General features: G+C 31.8%; 2 protein-coding genes across 2 annotated transcripts; one reads left to right on the top strand and one right to left on the bottom strand.

The window, feature by feature from the left end:
* Positions 1–14,191: 14,191 nt before the first annotated feature.
* On the bottom strand, positions 14,192–16,252 carry LOC127744212 (protein FAR1-RELATED SEQUENCE 5-like). Its single transcript, XM_052256495.1, has 5 exons — positions 16,067–16,252; positions 15,577–16,009; positions 14,480–15,525; positions 14,311–14,386; positions 14,192–14,223 (listed from the first exon to the last, which is right to left on the bottom strand). Exons 1-5 carry the CDS (start codon positions 16,250–16,252, stop codon positions 14,192–14,194), a joined length of 1,773 nt encoding a protein of 590 aa, XP_052112455.1.
* A 4,170-nt stretch (positions 16,253–20,422) lies between these two features.
* Positions 20,423–21,748, top strand: LOC107461794 (uncharacterized). Its single transcript, XM_052256494.1, has 2 exons — positions 20,423–20,501; positions 21,603–21,748. Exons 1-2 carry the CDS (start codon positions 20,423–20,425, stop codon positions 21,746–21,748), a joined length of 225 nt encoding a protein of 74 aa, XP_052112454.1.
* The last annotated feature ends 3,063 nt before the right edge of the window (positions 21,749–24,811 follow it).

The following is a 24,811-nucleotide window of genomic DNA, read 5'->3' as shown; positions in this document are numbered from 1 at the left end:
TTGGAAGGATACCGTGGAGATTGTCCTCGATTGTATGGATCTGAATATAGCTCTTTGAGAGGAGAAACCCACTTCTACTCCAAAAAATCTCAATGAGATTAAAATAGAGAAGTGGAAGAGATCCAATCGAATGAGCATTATGATCATAAAACGCTCAATTCCTGAGGCGTTTCGGGGCTCAATTACTAAGGATAAAGATGCCAAACAGTTCCTGAAAGATGTTGAAAAATTCTTTACTAAGAATGAAAAGGCAGAGACAAGTAGCATTTTGAGCAAACTTGTTTCCATGAGGTATAAAGGTAAAGGGAATATAAGGGAGTACATTATAGAAATGTCTCATCTTGTTTCAAAATTGAAAGCACTAAAATTAGAGTTGTCTAAAGATTTACTCGTGTATTTCATTTTGATTTTCCTTTCTGCACACTTTGGGCAATTCAAAATGAGTTACAACACTCTGAAGGACACTTGGTCCTTAAATGAGCTTATATCTGATTGGGTGCAAGAAGAAGAGAGACTACAGCAAGATAAGACTGAAAGTGCTCACATGACTTCATCTTCTCAGTATAAAAGAAAGCGTGATGCTACTGCAGAAGTGCCTTCTCAGCAGAAAAATGATAAGAAACAGGATCAAGTTTTAACTTGTTTCTTTTGTAAGAAGGTGGGACACATAAAGAAAAATTGTACCAAATATGCCACCTGGCGTGTAAAGAAGGGGTTGCCTATAGAGCTGACTGCCAAGTGATGCTGAAAGATACATCTATGTGGCAGGCGGCAATATAGTTACAGTCAAAGCTATAGAAATCTTTAGATTATGTTCCATGAGTGGATTTTACTTGGATTTATTAGAGACATTTTATGTACCGTCATTTAGACAGAATTTGGTTTCTATTTTTCGTTTGGAAAAATCAGGTTATTTTTGTTATTTCAGAGACAATAAAATTAGTCTCTTTTATAATTTGAATAATATTTGCTCTGGTCATTTGGTGGATAATCTATATAGGCTTGACTTAAATTCCTATAATAATGAAATACTGCAAACGGGTACAAAATGAAAACTAAATGAGAATTCGGTATCATTATGGCACAAACGCCTAGGTCACATCTCTAAGCAGAAAATTCAGAGGCTCATGTCGGATAAAATTCTTGGACTCCTAAATTTGGCGGACTTTGAAGTTTGCATTGAGTGCATAAAGGAAAAAAGGACAAACGAAAGAAAATTAGGTGTGGAAAGAGCTAAAGATGTCTTAGAACTGATACATACCAATATATGTGGCCCATTCTGTACTGTCTCTTGGAATGGACAATAGTACTTTATTACGTTCATAGATGATTACCCTCGTTACAGTATCTATATTTAATTCATGAAAAGTCCCAAGTCTTGGATGTTTTCAAGTCTTTCAAAGCTGAAGTTGAACTTCAACTTGGAAAGAAAATTAAAGTTGTCAAATCTGATCGTGGTGGTGAATACTACGAAAGATATGATGGTTCAGGTGAGCAACATTCCGGATCTTTTGCTCTTTTCCTAGAGGAGTGTGGTATTGTTCCCCAATACACCATGTCAGGTAAACCTAGCATGAATGGTGTTGCAGAGCGAAGGAACCGAACTCTTAAGGATATGGTGAGAAGTATGATTAGTCATCCTTCCTTGCCTAAATCACTCTGGGGAGAAGCCTTAAAGACTGTAGTGTACATCCTTAATAGAGTACCATGCAAAGCAGTTAACAATACCCTATATGAAATTTGGACTGGGAAAAGACCCAATGTAAAGCATTTGTATATTTGGGGATGTCCAGCTGAGGCACGACCTTATAAGCCGCATGAAAGAAAATTGGACTCAAGGACAATTAGTTGCTATTTTGTTGGTTACGCTGAGTGTTCACGGGGGTACAAGGTTTACAATCCTGCATCAAGGTCTATTTTTGAAATGAAAAATGCGAGATTTTTTGAGGATGTTGAGTTTAGGGTGGAAGAAAATATTAGAAATGTTGCTTTTGATGAGAATTCTGTAATTGACAATGATCAGATCCTTGTGCCTATTATTGTTCAAGATACAGTTATAGTACAATAGCAAAATGAGAATCCTACTGTAGATCCAGTTACAATACAAGAGAACAATGAAAATACTGTTGTTGCTCAAGATACTGCTACAGTACAGAAAAATGATGAGAATCCTCCTCAATTCCAACCCATACAGCAATCTCAACAACCTCAAGAAGTGCCATTAAGGAGATCCATAAGAAAAAGAAGAAGTGCAATTTCAGATGAATATGTTGTCTATCTCCAAGAACATGAGGATGACATTAGTTTGACAGTAAATGACCCAATCAATTTTCTTCAAGCCATGCAAAGTTCTAACTCTAAAAAGTGGATTGATGCCATGAAAGAAGAGATGAAGTCTATGAAAGACAATAACGTTTGGAATCTCGTAGAATTACCTGAAGGTGTAAAACCAATTGGTTGTAAATGGATATTTGAAACCAAAAGGGATTCTAAGGGTAATGTCGAGAGATATAAAGCTCGTCTAGTCACTAAAGGCTTTACTCAAAAGGAAGGTATAGACTATAAAAAAACTTTCTCTCCAGTATCATCGAAAGACTCTTTTAGAACCATAATGACACTAGTAGCTCATTTTGACTTGGAGCTACATCAGATGGATGTAAAGACAACGTTTCTCAATGGTGACATTGATAAAACGATGTATATGGTACAATCAAAAAAATTTTGTATCAGGTGATTCAAAATCTATGGTTTGTAAGTTAAAGAAATTCATCTATGGTCCCAAACAAGCTTTCCGTCAATGGTATCACAAGTTTCATCAAGTCATTTCCTCATATGGTTTTGAGGTGAATATCATAGATAAGTGTGTATACCGCAAGCTCAGTGGGAATAAATACATTTTTTTGTCTTATATGTTGATGGCATTCTACTTGCTAGTAATGATATAGACTTGTTGTATGAAACTAAGAAATTTCTATCGAACACATTCGAAATAAAAGATCTTGGTGATGCCTCTTTTGTACTAGGAATCGAGATACTAAGAGATCGTTCTCAAGGTATTCTTGGATTATCACAAAAGAACTATATCGAAAAGATTTTAAGTAGATATGGCATTGAAAGTTGTAGACCAATGAACACACCCGTAACTAAAGGAGACGAGTTCAGTCTCAAGCAATGCCCTAAAAATGATCTTGAGAACAGCAATGCATGATAAACCTTATGCATCAGCACTAAGGAGTTTAATGTATGCTCAAGTCTGCACATGTCCCGATATATCATTTATAGTGGGAGTATTGGGTAGATACTTGAGCAATCCAGGTATGGATCATTGGATAGCTATTAAACGCGTAATGCGTTATCTAAAGAGAACAAAGGATTACATGCTTACTTATCGGAGATAAGAAAATTTAGAGATCATTGGGTATTCTGATTCCGATTTTGCGGGATGCCAAGACAGTAAACGCTCTACTTCAGGCTGTATCTTCATTTTGGCTGGAGGAGCTATTGCATGGAAGTCTAACAAACAGATTCTTGTAGCTTCCTCAACAATGGAGGTAGAATATGTTGCTTGCTTTGAGGCATCCAAACATGGCATATGGTTGCGAAACTTTGTTATTGAGCTTCATATAGTAGATGACATTGAAAAGCCATTAAAAATATTCTGTGACAACAAGTCAACAGTATCATACTCCAACAACAATAAGAGCTTGACAAAATCGAAGCATATAGACATCAAGTTCTTAGTTGTCAAGGAGAAAATTCAAGAAAAACATATTTTCATAGAACATATAGGAACAGAATATATGCTAGTAGACCCATTAACCCAGGAATTGATCCCTAAAGTCTTTCATGAGCACACTGCTCGGATGGGTGTCAATATTTGTGATGCCTTGGTTTAGTGGGAGTTTATTTTATACTATATGCCCTATGACAGATATTGAGTTATTTTTTCTGCAGAATTAAGTTGATAGTTTATTTCATGTTATGTAAAATATTCATTTTGCAATATTTGTTTTGTGCTTGATCTCAATAAAATTTTAAAGTTGTACCAGCTGGAAATAGACATGCATGAGATTACTTGGCATATAATTTCCATATTACTCATCCAAATTTGATCTATGTCATTAAGTATGTTAGGATGGTGATTGTCGTGGTTTAGTCACGACATTAATGTGATAAAAGCTGCGGTGATTCCATATCTAATATATGAGACGGACCAGATTGTTAAAGTAATGAGAAAAATAGCATTCAGATGCGTGCATAAAGTTTATAAGATGCGATTATGTTAAGAAAGAATATCTGTATAGCACAAGTGGGAGATTGTTAGGAAATTATTTTAATTTCCTAATTTGTTTGTGGGCAATACATATATTAATTATAATCACAAATTATGCTATTTCAAATTAAATGACTTATATAAAGGTGATCTCATTTATTGTTATAAATGTTAAATTGAATAAGTCATAATTACTTTTGATTTGGAATTAAATGAGAATAAAACCAGATATTATCTTTTGTTCTTTAGATAATTATCTTTTGGATTTTAGATATATTATCTTTTGGACTTTAGATACTATTTTATTTGGAATTTAGGGTTTAATAGGTGTCATGCTCAAATATAAATAGTGTCTTTAGAGTTTCGGTCCCCAATATACCAAAGTCGCTTTGTCGCTCTTTTCCAATCAGAAAAGTTACAATTTAGTCCTAGGAATATCTAAGGCTTTGGTTGAAGAAGATCGAAAGAACCACAAGATCAAAATCCTTCCATTAATTTTTAATTTCTATAAGTAAAATACGCTTTCACATTATGATATATTTTTTTGTAATTTAATATGAATGATCTGGATTAATAAAATAATTTATTCCAACATTTAATTCGAAATCACCATCAAATTTTTCTTCTAACCCTACCTATTACTCAAAAGCTAAATTCCCATAATTCAATCTTCATTATATCTCCATTAGATTCTCTAATTATTATTTTTTTCTATATGTATATCACAATTAATTTTTCTTTTAAATGGGGTGTAAAAATAAGAACCTAATTCAAATATCCACGTCAAATCATCCCTAGTTATTAACTTTCTTTTATCAATATTATCCAATAATATGTTGTAAAATAATCTCCTCTAAAATTTTAAATTGCATAAATACAAATGGATAATTTTAAACATTAACAGAATTATATACAAACACATATACATATTCATAATATATATAGATTTCCATTGTGAAAGTGTTACAAATTTATAAATTGTTCTTTTCAATAATTAATTTTAAAAACAAAAATGCTTTTCAATCAATATTCACTCAGCCAACACTTCAACCTATATATTATATAATTCAATTTTTAACAAAGTAAAAAATTAATTTTAAATGTTACAATTTATTTTTTAATTAATTTATATATCCACTTTTCATATTTTTTTTTCAACTAATATCAAATTCTAAAATAATTGGTGATTAATCTCATTTATATTAACCTTTTCATTTTTGTTTCTTTTTTACCGTTTTACATTTTTCTTCTTTTTTTACTAAAATTTTCATAGCACTATTTCACATTTAATTCCCTTTCCTTTATTTATTTTCATCCATCAATATTCATTTTAAAATCAACTATTTTAAAATTTAAATTTGCATCATAACATGTCACATTAGGGACTGTCTAAAATCAGCCTAACTCTTTTGAGCTTATCTGATGCACCATTAAATTTGAAGCGTTAGATTAAATTGACAAACGATCTAATGGTTTATATTTAAATTATTATTAATTTAATAAAAATTACACTTAAAGACAACAACTTTTTTGATATTTTAAAATGGCCCAATATAAAAGTTTAGAACCAAACCCTTCTTTGCTGCAGCTATGCGCCCCTGCCTCTTCCCTCCACCCACTTTCTCCGTCTTCTTCCTCAAACAATGAACCTCCGTTTCTTCTTCTACACCCTTTCGGTCTACCTTCTTCTTTTTAGCGATGTCCCTCCGCTTCTTTCTCTACTCAATGTCCTCTACCTTCTTCCACAACGACTCCATTTCGTTTTTCTTCTCAAATTTCTCAAACCTTTTTAGGGTTTTGGTCAAAATAGGTTGAACTTTAGTGGAGCCTCGAGTTGGGAACAAGTTCCGTATCGGTCGGAAAATTGGTAGCGGATCCTTTGGAGATATTTATCTTGGTGAGCTTTCTTTCCTCTCTCTTTTTATTTGTTTTTTTGTGCATGTTTGAACTTCGAATTTCTGAAATTTCCGATTAAGTTTTTCAGATTAATTCATTTTAAAAATTTTGTGTAGGTAACAATATTCAGACAAATGAAGAGGTTGCAATTAAGTTTGTGAGTACTCTGATCAATCTTTTATTGACTCTGTTGTGGTGTTGTGAAAATTGTTGGTTGGATTTAGATCAAATTGATTATTGAATACCCGTGAGCTATCAACAGTGAGTGGAATAGATTCAAAATGTATGTTGATGATAATATATATAACATTGATGTGACACTGAATGTGCAGAAACTAATAGATGTATTGGGTATATATTTTGTGCAATATGTTGGCTCCTCATGTTGCTTATGTCTTGTACCTCTTTTTTGTTACAGTCACTATTAATATGTCTAATTTTATGGCGCCCCTTACCTTCTTGCAGTCCTTTGTTACACATAGAATACTTCTATGCGGTTCAGGTTTGGACTCCATTTGCATTGTTAATAACCAATTTTTTTTATCCATCAACCATGACTTCAGCATATTCTTGCTTTTCAGATGATCAACCTGTTACAAGCAATTTTGAAAACTCCTCATTGTATGTGTTGGAATGGTTATTACCAAGAATTGGATTTCTAGATAAGATTATAGTGAAAGATGTAAGAACATTATGTGTAAATCTTGATTTTAACTTTTAAATTAATCAGATTTGGCTTTTATTAGATTCATTTTTTACTTTTTGCTGAACTTGTAGGATGGTACTTTTGTTGATTCATGAACTGTTGGGTATATATTTTGTTTGTGCAGTTAGCAGGTCTGGCTTTCAAAATATTCCTTAAGACTATTGCATTGGGTGGTCACTCAACTGAAGTGGTCAGGCTTCAATCAAACACTGACTTTAGCAAATTCCATGGGTGATATTCCAGCTAATGAACCTTATCTGAGAATTTCCGTGATCTACTGTGCTAGTCACATGAAAGTAATTGAGTTAGGTGAAGGTTGAATCCCAATGGTGGCTTTTGCAGAAGAATTTTGAATTAAGACCTTGTAGTAGAAACTCATAATTTAATGTACCAAGTTATGTAATAGAAACTCTGTTTTGTGTTGTAAATGGTTTGGTCTAATTTGACCAAAGTCAATTTACGTGTATGAGGCATAAGTTTTGCACTATTAGCATGAGTGCCAACAGATACCAGAAAAAAAATTAAAGCAAAGAAGCTTTTGCAAAAGGGGTTTTAACATATTTTACTTGATACATGTGTCAATGAATCATTCAAATTTTCAAAACTTAATACTTGACCAAAATTACAAAAAAAATGCCACTAGTCACAACAACCACTACAATATGAGTGAATAAACATACTCTTGATTCAGTTAATTGCTTGTTGCAATTTATGTTATTTGATACTAATTTTCAGATTATTTAGTAGAAACAGAAGAAATAGAATATGAGCATACTTAATATGCAGAAAACACTTTCAGTTACATTTCTGTTTTATGATGGTTGTGAAGAAAATTGTTCTTGAGTGATCTCAAGACTTAAGACTCATTCTATATAAATTCTAAACTGCATATCCATAAGGATTATTACAATATTTTATTTGAAAACAATTGAACACATGCAGATTCTACCAGTAATATCTCTAAATCAACAAAAGCTCTCTTCCTTATATAAAGAGCTTTAGGTCAATTTTTCGGTTGAAGGTCTTCTTAATGCGCATGCCATCACACACAATTCATTCTTATTTTTTGGGGTTCCGATTGATATTTTTTATTTAACTGGGAACGGTTCTACAAGTTCAACTAGTAAGTCATCGGTAACCAATAAACCAGTAAAATTATATAGCGATCCATACTATTCTATGGGCTAATTATTAGTTATATAGTAAAACTATATAACATATTTTTATCAATTACACTAGTAATTAATTTTATGACTATACGATATTTATTAATATTATTTTTTGAATAAATACATACAATATATAATGATATAATAAGAATAGCAAACTATGCAGTACATTACAGTACTACTCAGATCCACTTCTTCTTTAAGAATGGAAAACTATGTAGAATTTATTTTTTTTCCACTTCATTCTCCCTAATTCCTCAGCAAAATACACATTAAAAATAGAAAAGAAAAAGAAACTATGGTTGCTAACAATTGCTTTAGATAGAGATCACGGAGATCAGATCCTTTTGTAACATTGCAATGCTTAGACACAATAGGAACTCCAATTTTTGTCAAGAAATATGATAAATGGTCTAATTTTTTCTTTTATTTACACTCATAAACATGTCATTATTTATTAATAGAACTTCAATTTTTTATTTTATTTGGTTGAAAATATCATTTTATGAAGTCCATAGTCACCATAGGCACCAAAACTTGTGGCCACCATAGACTACACTTATAATACCTTGGGGAATCTAAATATTCCTGGATCAAAATGAGAAGCTATTTTTGTGTTCATCAAAAAAATCTCTCACTACCCAACTCTCAGTTACTGCATCGAAGAAAACATGAAGTTCAAAAAAGGTTTAAAAAATTCGTATTTTAAAAAAATACTGGAAGTTCATCTAACTATTTAAACAACTAGTAAGTCGTTAACAACTCGATCCGCTAAGCTCATGAGCTCATAAGCTCAAACTTGACCTTGGTTTGATTTGGCTTAACTAAAATTACTTAGCCTAATATAACTTTTATTATTAGTCTTTCATTTCCAAACAATCAACTTACATTGTGATCTTTCTAACTTTAAATATCAAATTTTTAGAGCTGTTAGTTCGAAGGTATCAATGTAAATCGCGTGCTTCAACAGTGCACCATGAAAATGTACACGAGTTATCTATTAGGTCAGTAGTATAAATATTTTATTTTTCTGTTTTATTAAGAAGTTTTAAGTATAAGTATTGTTGAAATAAATACAAAAGTACTTGTATTTAGGAAAGAAAATTAAAAATAGAAAGTTATTAATAGTTTGTTTTAAACGTTTAATCTTTAAAATATTGATATAATTTTATTTATTATGAATCTATAATAATAATTGTAAATATGGAAAATCAAAGGATTAAATGATGCAAATTTATTGATAATAAATAAAATTACGTTAGTAATAATAGCTGGTATTCAATTTTTGAATTTTGAAAATTAAAAAATAGTTTGCTTTATCCGGATAAAGCCCAATAAGGGCAAAATTGCCACTTTTAGAGTTAGCTCTAATTGGAAGACTGTGGACTAAGAACAACAAAGCATGAGTTGGGGGGTCGAAGGCCTTATGCTTCCTTCCCATCTTTGAACCTATTCCTGACTCCTTAAGTAGTTCAATTGCACATGTGAAAGCGCGCATAGCCATTTTTAGGCTTCTTAAGTAACGGATTTACTTGTTTCATTTTATTTTGGGGGTCAGGGATCCCGCAAAGAAGAGAACCTAGTTGTTAAATAGAGCTTCTCACTCCCATGGAAGAAACTTCGCAAAAGGGGAAGAAGATGCCCAAGATAGATGATGTGAGAACAGAAGGGGAAATGGGAAGCACCGCAACAATGGAGAAGACCGGCGTGGGAGATGGCGACGATGATGCAACAACTCATCATCGATGTGGTGCATGCCCTGTTAGGTAATGACAACTTCTCATCTCCTTTAATCACGCCTTCACATTCTTCTGTTATTGATTGATTACCTTAATTATAGAAGATTTTGAAAAATAAATAAGAAAGAGAATCTGCATTAAAGAAATCAAATCAATTTCTATTAATGGACTGATTATGTCATATCTCTACTAATATTAAAAAAAATCGCAGAGATGATATCGATGGATTAAAGGAGTGTATGTGACGGGATCTTGCAAGAAAAGAGTCTGTTCAGGAGAAAAAACCTAGAAGGAGAATTGCTCTAATCAATGGCAACCAATAATAGGCATGGGTAAAGGCTACACTCAATTCATTACGTTTATTGTTATTTTTGCTACTACTATTAGTTGAATTATATCTTATTATTATCATTATTGGTTCAGTTTATCCGACTCATGTGCACCACCAAGTGTTCTGATGAACTCCTTTGAGAGAAGAGTTATGGCTGATTTAGAGGTATGTAAGACCAACAAATATTTGTATCCTATTTTTAAGTTTCAATGCTGCTTATTTTAAATTACCTATGTTGTATCTGTTCTGCAGGACATCAAAAGAGCTAACAATAGTATTCGAGAGGAACAGATTCTATTGAAGTCCATGATTGAATGCATAAATTCCATTTATGTCAAGCCTGAGTTGAAGGAGAATGAAAGACTTCTGAAAAACAGCAAGACCAATCCTATCACCACCCCTCATAAGACATGCAAAATTACGGAAACTATCAAAAAGAGTGACAGCAAGTCAATATTTAATATGGATGTGGACCTAAATATATGTCTTGATGTGTCAGATGATGAGGATGATGTCATGGAACTAGATCGAACAACCATAACCCGCCAAGATCCACGCAAAGTTGCTGTCCAATGGAGCATTCCCTCTATCAAACGCCAGAAACTGTCACCCCAGCCAAATGGAAAAGGGAAGGCGAAACCACTATCAAAGCCATGGTTCCCTGGACCTGGTGAAAGGAGAACCAGGTTCCAAAATAGGGTTGAGGTAAAATCTTTGCACATCCATATGCATTTACATATTATTATAAAAGGGATAGGTTTATAATGCCCAACTTTCATATGTAGGTGTTCAGAGGTGTACAACGACCACGCCGTATGTCAACTTCTGAAATGGGTGCACAAGAATCCAGTGGAGAAGCAGTACGAGCATCAAGCACGCCAGTTGCTGCACGTGTACGCGCAGAATCGAAACCGCTATCTATTTTTGGACAGCAAAATTTGGTAGTGCAGAAAAAACCAAAGGTCACCAGTTCTTTTTTCTTCTACTTTTTGTTTTGTCCTAACTATTGTGGTTAATAAATTAGAATTTTTAACTTTGAATGATGCAGAAATAATGCTTTAACAGAAATTATTTGAACTCGAATAGGGAATAACAACTTATTTTAAAGTGGGTGGCGAGATTAACTTGACTAAGGGACAAGTAGAGATGTTTGCATATGTTTTTGATCTGGATTTATTACCAAGGTATACATTTATTCATGTTCTTAAATAAGCTCAATATTCATTCACGGCTGATTTTCGCATTGAGTCTATGTTCACTTGTTATCAGTGAGCACATTGTAAAGATAGGAGGTTCGTCCGCAACACGTCAAGAACTTTTTTGCTTGAGCAAGGATCATACAATTACTGCCAAGGTAAAAATGATTATCTATCAATCTAACTTAGTCATCTATATGCTCAAAAACTGGATAAATACCTAACCATATCTATGCTTGAATTAGATTATGGAGCTTTGGGTTAGGAAATGTACTTGGGAGCAAAGAATCATTACTCTGAAGATAACTTGGTGCCTTCCTCCCTCTTTTTCAGTACGTTTTGTTATGGTTATCAAATAAGAAAGCTTGGATTGTTATTTTTTATTCTATACTTCTTTATCTACATAATTTATGACATATAAATTAGGTTGATGTATTTCAACATCTCCAAATAGAAGAGTTAATTGATAAATATGAAGATTATATGGGAAAATACCCTTCACTTGAATATGTAAGCTCCTGTCCTTATCTCTTCAGTTATCATACAATTATGTATATTTTTTGACACCTCTGTTGAACAATGCATTGTATTCAGATTTATATACCCATTCAAGATAATGATAACTGGTATCTAATGGTCATGAGTTTAGAACCAAAAATTGTGTTTCATTTGGACTCCAACCTGCCCCGTGAGCGCAAGGAACCAAGAACTGAATCTACTAACACTCTGGTATTATTCTAAACTATTTCAATTGATGTGGCTATGTCCCTATGATATCTCCTTCCGAATTATAACGCTACTCGCTGTTTGTAGGCTGTTGTTTTGTCCCAGATTATTTCTTCAGCACATTTTGAGGCTTGTCCTTTTGAACATGGTGACTTTTCTGGTGGCTGGTCTTCCCAAACAATTGAAGTGGTTCACGATGTGCAACCTCCTCCAACATGCCAGGAAGATTCTGCCTTATGGGTACTAAGCAGGTTGCATATGGAATATTCGTTTAATCCTAAGATACCACCAAAGGTTGTACCTCAACCATTTTATTTCCTATGTGTTTTTGCTGCATTCCCTCTAGTGACCTCTTAATTTCGGATTTGCTTTTTCTCTTTTTTTGGTGCTTTTAGATTTCTGAAAATCAGGTGCTAATCACAACTACCATAGACTTGGTTTTGGGATCCTCCAATGAACTGAGAAAGACCATTATGGACAACGCTAGTGAGCATTGGTTTCAACACAACGAACTCAATCAACCATAGATGATTTGTTATTTGTATACACTAGTTTGTGGTATTTAGTTTTGCAATTTATGTTATTTGATACTATTTAAGACAATTTAATTGCAGTTCAAGTTATTTGATATTAGCTTTCAATTTCCCACCAAAAATATTCCCGCACAAGTGATATAATTTAATTTAGCTTTCTCATGAAAATGCCAAAAGGGTGATCTGATCATATGAAGGCAGTTAGATTGAACTCTGTCTTATTTGACAACATTATTAATATTATTATGGCTTTGATTTGCTATACTCTTTAATTTATATGGTGTCCTACATGGATCCGGTTTTGTGAAAATTATTTCAGCAATTACTTGGATTGTAATATTATTTTTGGATACATTACTCAAGTCGATATGTGTTAGAGATATAGCTTTCATCCTGTTTTGCTTATCATTTTTTTCTTCCATTATCATGGTATAATTTGGCTGAATTAGTATATAATGATAATTGTGTTGCTAAATGCTAAGGAACCGTCTTTAAGCTCAGCCACTCAAATTCTAAGTTTTAAAACCAGTAAAAATTCTTAAAACATTTATTATTAATTTATTATGTAAATCAAAGATATGATATGGCAGGTACTTTAAAATTCTAGCATAAAAAATTGAGTTGGATTAGTGTTTATGAATACTTGGAAGTTTCAAAATTATGAAGTATTAGCCATTTAGCCTCTTAATCCATGATAGTAAGGGATGAAAACTGTGTTGAGCAGAATTTGAAAAGTGATCCTTTTGAGCATATGTACCCAATTTTTGTTCAGTAGACCTTATACGAAAAGCTCTCCCAAACTACTCTTACAACATTGGCTTTCAAGCTATATTTCTAAGTAGCAAGTTTCTAAAAAAAACAAATTAATTCTTCTAGCAAGCTATATATACACACATACTAAGCTCTCATAGTAATTTACTAGTTTGGAGTTAGCAAATATGTTCATGAAAAGAATAAAAGAGGCCACCCAGAGATCAACTACTTGATTCCTGTTTTTTCCGCTGTTGAGGCTAATCATTTGATGAAATATGAGGAAAGCTTTGATGAATGGCAAACAGAAGTAAGAACTAAAATATGACTTCAAGTGCAAATTCGAACCTCGGAAGGGAGTCAGCACACAATAATTAAAAAAACAAAGGTAAAAAAAAACAAATTAATTTTTCTACAAATCAAAATAAGAGCCAGTAGAAGAGAGAACTATTGTCAAATAAAGATAAACCAATATAGCTTATGCTCAAATAAGGATGCAATGAAGTCAGGTCACAATCATATTGCAGATTAATGAGGGAACAACAATCCCTTATCTGAATGATAAATACATGAATGGATCAAATGTCACGGAGACCTTTCTACAAATTGAACAAACTAATGTTGATTCATATTGAAACTAAGCCATAACATAAATCAAAATTCCAAAAATCACTAAAAAGCATTCTTGGCTGCAAACACAAGCAGCAACAATCATCCAAATATAAGTACATTCACAAAAATGAAATGAATAACTCATTCTCCTGTTCTAAAGTATTTAAGATTCAGAGTGATGTAAACAAGTTCCAAAAGTATAACTAATAGAAACAGAAAAAGTGCTCTTAAACTCGTCTTTGATTGTTGCAACGGATGGTTCACAACTCTGCCTCATCATCATCATCTGCCCCTAAAATTTAAGCGACATATTTTTAAGTTTAAAAATAGTAAAATAAGTATAACAAAAAATAAAAATAAAATTTAAAACATTTTATACCACCAGAATCGTAATCGATTGAGGACGCAGTCTCGCCACCACTCTGTTCATAATACCTTGAGGAATCTAAATATTCCTGGATCAAAATAGCAAATAGGAAGGCTTATGAACTAGCCATACAATATTATATGTAACAAAATATACTTGAACTTAAATTTATTGAACTTACATCTTCCTCCTCAAACCATTCAGTGTGAATATACTCATCACTTTCAGCATCTACGAAGGAGTAGTCCTCACCCTCAATATTCTCCTCAGCGTCATCATCAAATTTGGGAGTCCTTTCATCCATTTTCTTCATGGAACACGTAGCAATGTTATGCCCCCCCTTGCGACAGTAGCTGCAACGCTTAGGCTTCCTTGTGGTCTCTATCTCAGTACTTCCATTCTTTGCAAGGTCTTCATACATGTATTCTGCATGCTCCTCCATCATGTTATTGTCCCCGTTATGAGCCCTAATACATGAAAGTATATTTACCAATGCATCTCGTGATTCATTAAAAATATCCCCTTTTAGGCACCCTTCGTTCATAATTTGTTTACACCAATGTTGCAAACATGCATGTCGATTGATAGCCAAGGAATCCTCCATCAAGCCACCCATGTCATCATACCCACTAATGCCTTCCTTCGCTTTTCTAGTCCATCTTCGCAGCACTAATGATTTTGGCAGCTCTGCAATGTCTAGAAAACCCAAAACAGCAAGTATATGACTACATGAAATACCTATGGAGTCCATTCTCATGCATGAGCATTTAAATTCATCTTGCTCTCCATGAAAAGACACATGCCATATCATGTTAGGCTTGTAAAATTTTGACACCTGATAAATATTGCAAGAACTCGTTTCCTCTTCATATATTACCTTCAATGTGCTGGCCTTGTGGAGCATTGAACGGAACAACACAAAAATTTGCCGGGTATAAATGGTAGCTGCTGACCTTTCTAATTGTTGAAAGTGTGTCTGCATCACAGGTTGTCCAGTTGATGATTTAAAGTCTGCCAAATCCTCTCTGTGCCGCATGTAGCTCAAACAACGCTGGAAGTGTTGAACAAATTCTGTCAAATCATAGCGTGATTTAATATATCTTTTGAGGACAGCATGTAGACTTTCACACCTCGAAGTCGTTCTAAACCCAGCAAAGAATTTTCCTCGGATATGAGCGGTAGCCCACATGTTTCTTTTTTCATACATATCTACTATCCATTCCCGATCTTCTACTCCAAAGAATCCAACCATTTCCTCCCACTTTTGTTCGAACACACCAACTTCGTAATCACCTAGCATTAACTTTGTAAACATTTTCGTAAACTGAGGTTTGTGAATATTGCTTGTTGCATTACGCATCAAGTGCCATGCACATAACCTATGATGTGCATTCGGAAACACTTCCTGAATAGCGATAACCATCGAGTGATGACCATCCGTAATTACTGAAGTCGGTGTCTTTCCCTTCATTGCTATGAGAAGCTGTTTTAGTAACCACACGTAGGTGCTTTTCCTCTCATTCGAAACTATCGCAGCACCAAATACAACTGTTTGATTATGGTGGTTAACTCCCGAGAATATTACCACCGGCAATCTGTATCTATTCTTCTTATATGTGGCGTCAAATGCTAGCACATCCCCGAACAGATCGTAATCCAACTGACACCGGCCATCACACCAAAAAATTTGCCGAAACACTCCTTCTCTGCCCTTTTCAACACTATAGAACAAGTTTTGATCCCTTGCTGCTAGCGTTTCCAAGTAAGCCATTGCAGAGGTTAAATCATCAGGTAATTGTCTTCTTTGCTTCGCAACTTGATTGTGCATATCCTTAATTGAAAAATTAACGTTCTCGTACCCACCACACTGGCTAGCTAATGACCCAAATATGTTTGGCATGCTGATCCCCACCTCTTTCATATGGTTCATTTGACTAATGTCAGGCTCAGTCATTTTCTTGTGAGATCTTAACATTCTTGCTAACTTTAGAACAACAAGCTCATGGTTGTGTTCATCACAAAAATCTCTCACTACCCAACTCTCAGTTACCGCATCGAAGAAAACATGAAGTTTACTCATACAACCACATCTTGTCTCTGGTTTTGGCTCCCTAACTCGATTTTTCATATGGTTCCATTTTTCAAATCTATACCCTTCACAAGAACAAACATATGTTTTTTCTCTAACTTTTCCATCAACTATTCTACTTCTACTCTTTCGCACACTGAAGCCCCTCGTCTTGGCATATGAATTATAAAATTCGAATGCCAAGCCAAGATCAGCAAAGTGCAATTGACAAATATTTTTCATAGATAGACTTGAAAAATCAATCTTACCAATATCTTCCCAAGAGTTTATGCGATATTGATCCATATCCACCGCATCAGAAGTTACATCTTCATCCATATGATCACTAACATTATGCACATTTTGATCACTTGTGTGTCTTTGACTATTTGATGCTTCCTGCAATTTATAGTGACTAACGTTAATTACCCATTAAAAATAGCATAAATTAGGTACAATTTATAATCAAATAAGCAAAATTATCCAAAAACCATTCAATTTTCAAAAAGAATCACGATACTAATTTCTGAATTTTCTTATGGCAGGTTAAACTCTATCTCGTCTCATATTTTGGTGATTAAGATCAATTATATAGATTCATATAGGGGTGGGCATGGTTTGGATTTTTATAAATCCAAACTGGATCCACTTTAGAACCAGTTTTATGGTTCATGAAACCAAACCAATACTGTGAACAAGAGGGATTACGATACAGCATTTTTACATGATCATTTCAAGTTAAATAAGAGATAGACACAACCAAGTTTTCAAATTACACCTTAAAAGCTTCACCTATTTAAAGTACATTATCTATCTCCCTCCCTTAGCATAAATATTCATGGTTAATCTTAAAACAAACATGAAAGGGTAGCAATCCAAACAACACTTATCAGCTAAGGTACCTTAACCTGTCACGAAAAGTGCATTGATAGCAATAACTAATTTGCTTAATTGAAAGAGCTAAAGAAGTTGCCTTCTTGAAAGGGTATCAATCCAAACAACACTTAAGTTCTTGCGCAATAAAAGAGCTTCCATTGAAAGCAGCTGAATTGCTACATCTAAGGTACCTTAACCTGTCTTTCAATCATGAGCTAAAGAAGTTGCCTTCTGCAATAACTAATTTGCTTAATTGGCAAACTTTAAATCTTAACGGATGTGATACTCTTCAGAAACTGCTAAAAAGTGTAGGAAAATTAATTTGCAATAAGTAATTTGCTTAATTTTGCACTGCTGTGAAAGAAGCTGTTTCTTTAAAATTTAAAATAATTTTAAAAAAATTAGCTGATTTTCTAACATTACTCAAATCTAAAACACTCACTTTACAGGCACTTGCTTAGTCAACCAATAAAATGCAACAGTTGATCATAAGCTTTAAGCAAAATGATACTACTGAAATCCAAATTAAAAGCCAAGGGCATATATATGCATGTGCCTAATAAATATGATATATAATCATGTATTAGAATTTAGGTAAGTTTCCTTATTTCACAGTGACATGGTCATTTCATTTCACTATCATGTTCTCAAACATAATGTAACACTAGTCAACAAGCATTCAAAGGTTTCCTTGAGTCAGGTGTTAAACTCATAATAGAACCATTAATGTAAACAAACAGTAGAGCAATTTTCAAACTAAACTCAACAACTCCGCTGTTGTAGCCTCCAGAAGTAATGAAATAAAAAACACAACATCAAATAGCTAGAACTCATAACTTGTTCAATACTTCTATAAATAGTTTGGCATAAGAAAAATCATGATCTAGATGAACTATTTTCTTTTACTCATTTCATTAAAAAAGAATCATCTATAAATAGTTTGGCATTCTTCTTTTAATGCAAATTGCATAACTAACTAAACATTGGTTACTCAAAGACAGAATATAAGAACAGGTTAACTAAAAACCAGAACATCAGAGTTTGTTACATCACTAAAAAGTAAGAACCGAGAAATTTACTTCTTACGCAACCACATCCATTATCATACCATTGTTTGTAAAATCCATGAAGCCTCATGCCTCACTATGTTAGATACCAATATAACAATAATGGAGAATTACAATTGTTACATATGGTTACCAAATTGGCATGAATCTTAGCTACACCAACATACTTGTAGCACAAAACAAAACAAATATAGCCTACAACCCGTGAATCAGAACAAATAAATAGAACAAAAAAATTGAATGAAATCAACGAAAGGAAGCAATACAACAGATTCATACAAGGAGTGGAGGAATACAACAAGAAGATAAAAGGAACAAAAAGAAAATTAAATCAATGAAGTAACTTCATACCTGAGTCTGAGGCTCCATTGTTACTATGGAAGTGGAGGATGCAGGGAGAATGGAGCACCACAGCGCTGACAACCACTCGACGAGAGAAGAGAGAAGAGAGAAGAGAGAAGAGGAGACGGGGAGGGAGAGCCTACGAACGACGTTATTAGATGGATTGGACGGCAACGGCGACGGCTTGGCTGGACGGCGACGGTGAATGCTAAGACCAGCAGAGAGTAGAGTAGCTGACGGCAACTGGTGAGTAAACAGAGGGAAAGAAATTGGGAATTAGGGTAACGTATGATGAGTTTGGGGGTGGGGCTGAATTTGGATTAAGGGTTTTGTTAGTTAAAAAATAAAAAAATTATTATTATTATTAAACCCCCATGTGGGGTATATTTCTAATTTATATTTTGTGCCTATTAGAAAAGCTCAAAAGGTTTGAGCTTACTAAAGACAGACCCGTCACATTATCATGTTTCACACTAATCTTATCCATACGATTATGTTATATCTTGATTATTTTTCTCAATTATTTTTTTCTATAAAAAGATAAAGTAAATCCTAATTTATTACATTTTTTCTATTAATATGCAAAAATGAGAATTGATTTTTTTTAAAGAGATATATAGGAAGGAATCAATATAAAAACATGAATCAAAATGTGTCATATCACCAAGTTCATTTTAAGCTTGTTTCTTTCTTTTCAAATATTTATGTGGACAATTTTATTCCTATTATATATATAAAATGTATAGGAAGAAAGTGATTCAAATATTAGCATGAGAGTACGACTTTCATCAAAATTTTTACTCAATTTTACATATTTAAATATCTATACTCATGATTGATTTATTTTAAAGTATATTCTCTGCTGATTAATTCTTTTTATAAATAAAATTTTTGATTTATTGCATTTCAATTTTCAAAATATATATACAAGACAATTTGATTACCTATTATGATTTTTTAATTATTATATACTATGATTGATTCTTCCTTTAAATAAATCTATAGATATATCTTATTCAAATATTCACACCATAATATGTCACATATTATTAAATTTTCTTCTCAATTTTACCTATTAAATTCTCTATATCCAATATTAATACCTCATTATATCTTAGTTACTTCCGTAATTGATTTCTTTTCATAAATAAAATCTCTAATTCACAATCTTTTCAATTTTTATCGTGTGATTCACTTTTTTTAATAGAATAATATATTAAATCTCAGTATAGATAATTGATTCTTTTCTAATTAATGTTATTATATTTAAATTACATCAAATAATTATTCTTTCTTTTTATTTAAATATTAACAAATTTAATTATTTAAGACATATTTTTTTTCTAAAAATAACGTCTATATTAAAATTATTGATTAACGAAAATATAAAATAATAATTACTAAAATATCTATTTTATTCATGATTTAATCATTAAAAGTATATATAAAAAATTTATCTTATATATTTGTGTAAAAATGATAGATTTAATCATTCATAAAAATATGCATTTAATCATTAAATCATGTGTTAATATGAAAAAATATGAATTAGGATGATTAGAAAAATTACTGATAATTAATAATATTTTAATTATTAAATGTTAATAATTTAGATATAATTGAATAGATATTTTTTTAAATAATTAAAAAATGCATATTAGTACTAAAATATGCCATATCATCAATATGTTTAGTGTTAGAATACTATAAAATAATATAATGATTGATAGAGTAACATCTATCTAAGCTCATCTCTCAAGGAAAAAAAGTGATGAACATGAATCCATTCAAGAAACTCCATATACTTTATTCTTTACTAGTCTTCAATAATCTCATACTGATGAATACTTGCATGGCCCAGAATAAGTGGGGAAATTTGAAATAAAATTTTAGGAGTTAGATAGTAGATAATTGTTAAAATATTTTTGATATGGATTTGATTTAAAATAAATTTGTAACTTTATCTCTCTGATTTGGGTGATATTGTCAAATTTAAAGTCGTTTTCTAGAATCTCATTCTAAAAAATTAAGGTCAAACTCTTTAGATGTAACTTTTTAAACTTTTGAAGGTTGTATCTCATTTTCTTCGTAATTTTTTAAAGTAGAAAAACTATTTACAGGTGTTGATATTGTAAAAGTTATATGTTCTCTTTCTTAAATATTAGTCTTCCTCTTAAAAAATACATTAATTTTTTTATTTTTCATTATTATTTTATATAAAAATTTGAATATATATTCTGTAAAATATGTAAAAAAATATTAAAAATTTATAATATTTATTGAATTTTTTATCAATTTATACAAATACAATAATATTAATACTTAAGTCATAGTAAAGTATTTAAGTTAATTAAATTATTTTTTATTTTTTGAAAAAGTATTACTAATTTTTTTATAAAAAATTTGGAGAGGTGCCTCTTGTCTCAACTAAGCTCCGCTCCTACTCAGAATAATGCTAATAACTCTACAAGCTACTACTGTGATGATGATGATATCAGAACTCATCATAAAGCATCTTCTTTCTTGAATTCATCATCTCTATTAAGCAGAATCACCTTATATATGCAGATCTCAGAAGCTATACTTGAGAACTTCTCTTGGCCTATTCCAAGTTTCTTCAGTTGATTGTGATGCTAAATTACTCACTATCTCACATTCTTGCTCTCCTTCTCTCCAATATGTTTCTCCTTTAACTATCACAAACGGTTTCCCTTCTCCTCCTCGAACAGAACAAAACTCACTCCTCATCAACTGCTCAATCAGAAGAACACATTCTAACCATTGATGCATGGCTGCATAGGCTTAAGCAAATGTGGGGATCAAGATCATGATGTGAAAATGCCTTATCCATGTTTAATTATTGAGGATCTTCATAAAGTTGAAAAGGGTTTTCATCGTGAGGATTTGAATTGCTCTCACTATAGCTGGATCCGCAAAAACTTCTTCTTCAGGGTATGATTACAAGTTAGGGACAAGGATGTCATTTGACATTAGTCCAGGACATATAAGGAATTCTTGTAAAAAGTGTGAAAGGCCTAATGGCAAATGTGGTCGTGCCTTGAAGTGCTTCTGCCATCCTAAAGAATGCAGTGAGTGACTTCATATATTCTGACCTATTCAAAGTTTTGAAAAACCATTCTATTATTTGTCTAAATCAGTGTGATTCCCTTTTTTGCTGCAGAAGACAAGATTATACCCCAAAAAAGTGGGTCCATAAAATCTATTGGCAATAATATTCTTTTTATCTTTCCTTTCTCTCATAATTGGTGCAGTAGCAATATAGCAATTAGCATTCTTCATAGATGTTTAACTAAGCGTTGTAGTATGTTACAAAAAGAGAAATGCAACATCAGAATTTATTATTTTTTATTATTACTTAGTCATGATAATAAAAAATAATAAATTTTGATAATCTTCTAATATTTTTTGTTTAATTCGATGGCCAAATCTCAATTGTTGAATGTAACTTCAGGCACAGTTATAAACTCATGATATCGTTTTTTATCCATTTTATTCAGTTCTGTTCTCAAATACTACCAAATTTCTAATGCCATTAAATTTTCCATGTTACCATGTCATCATGATAGGGTGAATTATATGATTGTTGCCACATGAAATTCAAGCCCATTATTAATGGTGATCTAATAACCACTCATGAGAACCGAATTGGGTTGGAATAGTGTTAGTTCACTAGTCAGTTTAAGTAAGTATCGACAGTTTGAATCTCACTTTATATATACAGTAATTTATTAGCCAACGACAAATTTTTAGGCTGTTTCTAAGAATAGGACAGGACAAAACACTGAAAATAGGATAGGACAAGACACTGATAAACTAATACAAATTATGAAAATTCAATTTATTTTCATTTTTTTCATTCAAAAAATTTGAGATGAAAAATATAATAATAAAAAATATAATTATAAAAAATTAACAAGAATATAAGTTGTGTTTTTTGTTAGTGTCTCTGTATCTTTCCTATCAGGATGAACACAAAATACACTAATTCAATATCTCTGAAAACATTGTCTTCATATCTCCTTTGCCAAACACCATGTCGTGTGTCAATCTCAATATCATGTCTCTGTAAACAAATACAAGCTTATATACTAAATAGAGTTTTGATTTTCAACAGAATCCTTAACCTTATCCTGACGAATTAGAGGATAAAAAGAAATAAGCATCGACGAGTATAATGCCAACCATAATACATTCTTGCAGTTTATAGATAACAAAGTTTAGGCCGTTTCGTAATGCCTCCTACTAGATCTCATGGTTGCCCAAGTTCAAACTAATATTTTCGGTCGGGCTCCGTTTCATACTTTTTTATGATATTGGGCCTAGGCCCTAAAGAAAGAAGCTGCATAGTAACACTAGCAGTATATTATGTCATTATTTGTGCAAAGCTTTTGGGCTTCCTCCCAGCCCACTTCGGGAGCACGGATGTCGCAAGCATTCGTAAAGAATAAAAAATAATACTAATTTGTTTACACGTGTAAAAAAATTATACACAAACAAATAATTATATATTGTCTAATAAAAATAATTTAGTTTTAAATTTAATATTTAAAAATTATTTAAATACAAAATTTAATTAAATGACCATGTAAAATTTTTTTAATTCTTAAAAGAAAAAACATTTGTGAGTAAAAAAATAAGTAGCAGAAAATTCATAGTTATTTTGTTACTAAGATATTAGTATTATTCTTAAAATATTTTTATTTTTTTGAATAATTTATTATCTATTATCTATTATTAAAATTAAATTTTTTCAATTAATAGCATAACTAACGTGACGTGTTCTTGAAAGTATTTTAAAATTTATTTTATTTGATTTGCAAAAATTTTAAAGATTTCTCTAATAATTTATCATTTCACCTGGATATTAACTCTATTTGATATATATATATATGAATGAATATGATAAGTATTATTTCTACATTTCTTGATTAATTAATAAAATTAACAATCAATGTTGGTAATTACTAATTACTTCATTCTCCATTTCCCGTTTTCCAGCCGTCCCTACGGAGATTCCCATTCCCTATTTCTTCATATTTGTATAAAAGTTTTTAATAAAAAACTTTTTTAAAAAGTTGAAATATATATATATATATACATTAAAAAACATAAAAATAAATTTTGTTCAAATTCTAAAATAATATATTAATTTAAAAATTAAAAAAATACTTTATATATTTTTATATAAGTAAATATCCTAGTTGTATAAGCGTAAAAATGAATTCTTCCATGTATATTGACATGATAAATTTATATGCGAGAGGGGGAAAAAAATGCATAATTTAAATATAAAGTAGATTACCGGTTACCCTTATCGTATGATCATACTAACTTGCAAAGCATAGGAAACATCCTTTGAAGTCTGAAGTAAAGAATAAATTTGTATTCAGTGAAAGGACATAAAATGAGATACCAGAATCAAGCAGCTACCGGACAATGTTTAATTATTTATCATAGGCTCATAGCTATAAATATTTGTATGTACTTTAAATTATTAGAACACGATTAGAATTAATTTATATACAAATAACTATAAAAACCATCGCTTCAAAGGGACGAACATGATAAAAATTGTTTTACCATCTGGAAATAAGAGTGCTTGTAACGATTGTTTTACCATATTGCAGGGACCATGGTGTTACAAATACCTGTCAATGGGTCTAAGGACAGAAAAAGAAGAAGAAATGAAGAATAGACCATATTGGTAATAAGCAAGTAAAGACAATAACATTATTTAAAACGTTGAAGAAGCTGCTTCCAATGATTTTGATATCAAATGAAAGTGACCCAAACCAAGCTTAATCTTAAGCTACTTCATACTTCATCCTTAAAGAGTAATTAAGGCACATAATTAAACTGCAATAAGCTCGAGCATTAAGCAAATCAAAATTAAATCATAGTCTCCATCAATAATGGTTATGATGAAGAGGTTTATTTTTTAGCTATACATACAAAATTTGTATTTGTAGGAGCATAGGAGAATAATGTGGTCCAGATATTGTTCAGATGATACAATTCTTAACTTTATTCTTTACTACTATTATACTATAAAGGGATAAAATTCAAGTAAGCTAAGAAGCAAACCAAAATTTAAATTTCCCTTTAAGAAAATCTTCATCAATAATTCATGTCTTGAATC

Source organism: Arachis duranensis, unplaced genomic scaffold (genome assembly GCF_000817695.3).
Source record: "Arachis duranensis cultivar V14167 unplaced genomic scaffold, aradu.V14167.gnm2.J7QH unplaced_Scaffold_232527, whole genome shotgun sequence".
Taxonomy (NCBI): Eukaryota; Viridiplantae; Streptophyta; class Magnoliopsida; order Fabales; family Fabaceae; genus Arachis; species Arachis duranensis.
Note: the sequence above shows the minus strand (reverse complement) of the source record. Positions and strands in the feature narration are given on the sequence as shown.

Bases quoted from the DNA above. Each gene is read 5' to 3' on its own strand.
- LOC127744212 (XM_052256495.1), bottom strand. From the start codon at position 16,252: ATGACTGAGCCTGACATTAGTCAAATGAACCATATGAAAGAGGTGGGG. The intron at 14,387-14,479 runs GTAAGTTCAATA...ATTTTGATCCAG, and splicing joins AATGGTTTGAGGAGGAAGAT to GAATATTTAGATTCCTCAAG. The intron at 14,224-14,310 runs GTATAAAATGTT...CTTAAATTTTAG, and splicing joins AATCGATTACGATTCTGGTG to GGGCAGATGATGATGATGAG.
- LOC107461794 (XM_052256494.1), top strand. From the start codon at position 20,423: ATGAACATGAATCCATTCAAGAAACTCCATATACTTTATTCTTTACTA. The intron at 20,502-21,602 runs GCATGGCCCAGA...CTTCTTCTTCAG, and splicing joins TCTCATACTGATGAATACTT to GGTATGATTACAAGTTAGGG.